The sequence below is a fragment of the Danio rerio genome, chromosome 14 (genome assembly GCF_049306965.1).
Source record: "Danio rerio strain Tuebingen ecotype United States chromosome 14, GRCz12tu, whole genome shotgun sequence".
Classification (NCBI taxonomy): Eukaryota; Metazoa; Chordata; class Actinopteri; order Cypriniformes; family Danionidae; genus Danio; species Danio rerio.
The window spans coordinates 17,707,644-17,712,544 of record NC_133189.1 but is presented as its reverse complement, the minus strand read 5'-3'; the positions used below and the strand labels follow the sequence as shown (position 1 = coordinate 17,712,544).

The 4,901-nt window shown below is 34.5% G+C and overlaps 1 protein-coding gene across 1 annotated transcript; it reads right to left on the bottom strand.

Moving 5' to 3' along the window:
• Positions 1-594: 594 nt before the first annotated feature.
• spink2.8 (serine peptidase inhibitor, Kazal type 2, tandem duplicate 8) lies at positions 595-1,417 on the bottom strand. Its single transcript, NM_001386549.1, has 4 exons — positions 1,339-1,417; positions 1,142-1,176; positions 942-1,057; positions 595-852 (listed from the first exon to the last, which is right to left on the bottom strand). Exons 1-4 carry the CDS (start codon positions 1,373-1,375, stop codon positions 804-806), a joined length of 237 nt encoding a protein of 78 aa, NP_001373478.1. The 5' UTR covers positions 1,376-1,417; the 3' UTR covers positions 595-803.
• Between the last annotated feature and the right edge of the window lie 3,484 nt (positions 1,418-4,901).

Here is a 4,901-nt window from a genome sequence, read left to right as displayed (position 1 = left end):
TATAAATTCTCACACCCTCTAAAAAGTGTAAAATGAAAATAGAAATGGACTATTTGTTCAATAAGATGCCAATTTCCAGAGACATTCCTAGCAAAAAAAACAAAAACAAATATTTGTTATGATCTGTGTCACTGAAAAACAACTTGCTATTTAGCTACTTAATTTATAATATACCCTTCTTGCTGTATAAGCTGCTTATTTTAACATTAGTTTAGCATTTACCACTGATGAACATACACATTTATATTTATATCAAATATAAATTAAAAATACTGCAATGTTTAGTCATAGATGTATTACACCACAATTCTTATTTTATCATATTTCTTATATTTCCATAGTGATTTATGTTCATATATAAACAAGTAGCTTCTCTTCCATGAGCGATGTTCACTCCATTCATTCTAACAACTTTGTAAAAAAAAGTGAAACTGTTCCACACACATTTAATTTAACTACATTAAAGTCTTTATCTAGACCATTTCCTCTTTATTTAATTTATATTTTTATATTTGTGTAAACTCCCCAAGAGAAAAAAACCCATAAGCATCTCCAGAGTCATGATAGAATTTGAATACTCTAGACAACATTTTATTAGTTTCCTCATAGTTTAATTATTTCAGAGGCTCCACTAACAGAATTCAAATAACAAAACAATGACTTGTACTGTATATCAAGGGTTTATTTAAAGATTTAAAAACTTTAAAAAGGAACAAATTCTTCATTTTGAGATGAAAACCCAGTAAAATGCAACACTTAGTTCCAGCCTTCACGTCATCCCAAATAAGCTGAGTGGATCTGGCTCAGCATTCACCCTTTTTGGAGATTAATATGATGTTGAGCATTTCCTTACTGCAACAAAATAGTCAGTTTAAAGAGAACATTAAAACAAGTCAATAATACAAACATTACAAACTTGAATTACATGTAGGTCTACTTACAAAATAGTCGCACACAGATTGCACTCATTTGGGTACGTAATTCCATCTGTACCACACACAGGCGTATAATCATCGGTGCAGGCGGGCAGGAGCAGGTGGTATTTACCGCAGTTTGGCTGTAAAAAAATGCACATACAAATAGCTGGTAAAAGATGGATAAAAAAAAGATAGAGAGCATAAGGATATATTGCTCAACTTACCACTAAAGGACAATCATCAGCTGCTGTTGCCATGGCTGTTTATAACAACATAGATGCAAAAAACAATTATTAAAGTGTTTTCTACACAACTATTAGTAATGATTAAACATAAAAACAACATTATTTTTGATACAAAACATGCTGGAAACATCCAAATTTGATGTTTATTGATTGTCAAAATTAGTTTCCAAACTCACCAGCCAAAGAAAGTAGAAGAAAAATCTGTGCCAGCATAGTTGTTTGTTTACAGCGATGTGATGACAAAGTAATTAATCACTTTCAGAGGTGGTGAGTTCCTTTTATTGAACTTTATTTCCCACCCACTGAGCGGAGTTGTGTAATATTCAGTTCTTGTGAAAAACTGTTCCAATGGGTGGAGTTATGTGAATGTTTACAAATTTAAGAATATATATATATATATATATATATATATATATATATATATATATATATATATATATATATATATATATTATTTTTTTTTTTTATTTTTTATTTTTCTGATATTTAAATGGATTTTAATCCTTTTAAAATTAATTGTTTACAATATTCAAACTTTTACCAAAAATGACTGATGTATGAAATGTATCTAATTATGTTCAAATAAACCTTTTTAGATGTTCGCTGGTGTTACAATGCATTTTTCAATTTCTGTTTTTAACAACTCTTATACTTTAGTTGAGAATGATTGAATGTTGTAACAGGCCACTGTGAATATTAAGCTAAATATTTTGTAATGGTTTTATAAAAGCAAGAATTTAATGTACAGAGACTTTTTCTTAATGTTTGCCTGCATTGAACAAATGAGCTCCTGTGTATTAAAATCAAAATGGGTGAAACAAGAAAACAACAAGAAGAACAAAAGTACACTTTTGAATTTACAGACACGGTGAGTGGTTTTTCTCTTAACCATTTGTGAAGTTTATTTATAAACTAATTTAGAGAGGATCACGTGCTTATGATTGCTTGCAGCCGGCCCTGCATTATTTGATTTATGATTCACCAATTAGATAATTCCTAAGCCACTATAAATACCCTAATTTCCATATAACAGCCATCTTCATTTTGAAAAATCCCCCCTTCCACCCCTACTCCTCCTTTCCTAGTACTGTTGTCTCACAGCAAGAACGTCACTGGTTCTAGACCTTACCAAGCGAGCCAACATTTCTGTGCGGAGTTTACCTGTTCTCTCTGTGCTCACATGGGTTTCCACTTGGTTTCCTGGTTACCTCCCTCCGTTCAAAAACATGCAACTTAGTTTAATTGACTAATTCAAATCAGCACCATAGACATGCTCAGAGTAAGTAGTTATCTCTTAAGAGCAATCACTATCTGTTCATTAACTACTACAGCAGGGGAGTTCTCGAGATCTACCTGAGCTCAAACTCCCATCTCGCCTTGCAAATGGGTGAAAGCCCTGGGCTCGAGGATCTTATGAGCTCAGGGCTCTCTCCAGGGACAACATGCCAAACAAGCTTTATAATCAATTATCTGTGAAGTGTGAAGTCTTGAAAAAAAATTTTGGATTTAGCTTTGTTTTCTGTTTGCTCTTTGTGGATGTACTGTATTGTCAATCTCAATTCAAGTAAATGAATCAAGGTGACAGTCATGCTATTGGTAAAATTAATGTGCCAGTTTGTCATTTTACCAAACTATCCATTTGTCTTTCCCTGGACATAACAAAATATTACACTTAAAACTCATTGGGTTTACAATTTCTTTATATTTCAAATTGAAACAAAATGTTACTTGAACCTTTTGAGTAGGGATGTAACGGTATCAGAATTTCACGGTACGGTAATACCTCGGTATGAATGTCACGGTACGGTATTTATTGAATCATTTACAGGAAAAAACAAAACTTATGAAAATACTCCAAAAAAGTGCCAAAAGTGTCAATGACATACAAATTAGCCATCTATCTGTAGGCTTTGAAACAGGAACTTCAATTTTAATAACAAAAAATTATTAAACCATGTAAAAACAATAAAGTTTCAATTTAGTATTGTTGAAAACTCATCACATTCAACATTTAATCACACTCAGCCCATCTACCCAGATGAGAGCTCTGCTAGTCGGACTTCTCATCAAGCATCTCCCGCTGGATCTAATCTCACTATATTTATTAAACGGGATATTTCATTCATCTTGTTGTCTTTATCTAACGACATATTCCCTGACTTTGGTCATTGGAATCTATTACTTGTTCTCAGGTAACGTCTTTTGGCTGAGTGCAAAGATAAGTTAATGATTAATGTAACCACGTACATTCTGTATATTGACTGATCGCTTGCCTTTATTTCCTATAATGTATAAACTTATTGTATGTTATACTTTTAAAATGGCCATTATCGATTATTAAAACTGATACTCAGCAAAAGAGAGGCTGTGTTTCGTATTTTCACTGAAATTGAAAGGAGGCAGTTGTTATCGGCTCCGTTTTGTTATAAATATCCACACAGTGAAGATGACGCTCATCTTATGCAGCACGACGCCTCAACATGTCTGCTGTCTAAGTTGCTAATATTAAAATGAAAATAGGCAGTTCCTTAAATCATGTTTACATTTTATTGTTGATAAAGTGAAACAACGAAGCCAGGGTGATGTGAATGAAGTTATAAAGTACACTGTTCCCTTTGAAGATTTACCCGTGTCCTCGGTATAGTCTGCTTTTCCATATCAAACTGAGAAGAAGAGACTGCAGCCTTGATCAAACTTGCGAAGTCTGAACTTACAAGGAGAGAATGCAGGACTGAACTGTGCGTGTTAGGCTACTTAATATTCAGGAAAAGCCCCAATCAGAGAGGCGAACGTCTGCAGCCCCGCCTCCGTTTTCAGATGTCTCCGTTTTCCATTATCCACACTGAGACATTATCCACACATTTCGAAACGCTCCGTTTTCGGCGCTCGAGAACTCTGGCGTAGTGTGGACGGTTGGCGTAACCGTAGCAAAACTTATGCGTTTTCAAACTAAAACGCATTAGTGTAAACGGGGCCTTAGAGTTTTCCAGCTCTTTTCATCCCCGCTTCTAGCAGCACACTCCATTTCCGCATTACTGGATCTGTAGCGACAACAGACCGCAAGGGCTGATGGTCAAGCATGGGCTGATGGGTATTGTAGTTTTTGCTACCTCCCGTTCGCTTCATTCGCCTAAGCAAATTTTCTCAGAAGACCTATAGTTTTACCGAGTCATGCGACTTCGGTAATATCGAAAAAAATTAATATTGCGGTATGACGGTATTTACAATACCGTTACATCCCTACTTTTGAGTCATGAATGTGGCAATATTTGTTGTTTAATTACTTTTGTAAAATTTCAAACACCATAAAACTGCTTGTCCCCACAGCTATGTACTGAAGGAAAGTGTTTAATTTTGAGGGCGAAAAAAAGAGATTTTTCTATCATTTAAAATACAACTTATGTATAACAATCATTGTGAATGATATAAAAAGTAGTAGTAGTCTCCTGGGGCCTCATGTTCAAAGATTTGCATGGAAATCATACTAAAACATTGCGTATGCAAAGCTGTAAATGTGCGTACGCAGAAAAAAATTCAGATGTATGAAACACTGTGTACGCCGAATCCAGGGCCGGCCCAAGCCTTCAGGGGGCCCTAAGCAGGATTTTATTTGGGGCCCCCTTAGTGCAAACAATATGATAAATTATCATCAATCCTTGATAATTTGCACGATAAATTTAAAACACACATTATCGATTTTATTCGCTGTAGCTGTTTTGCTTACATCATAAAGTATATG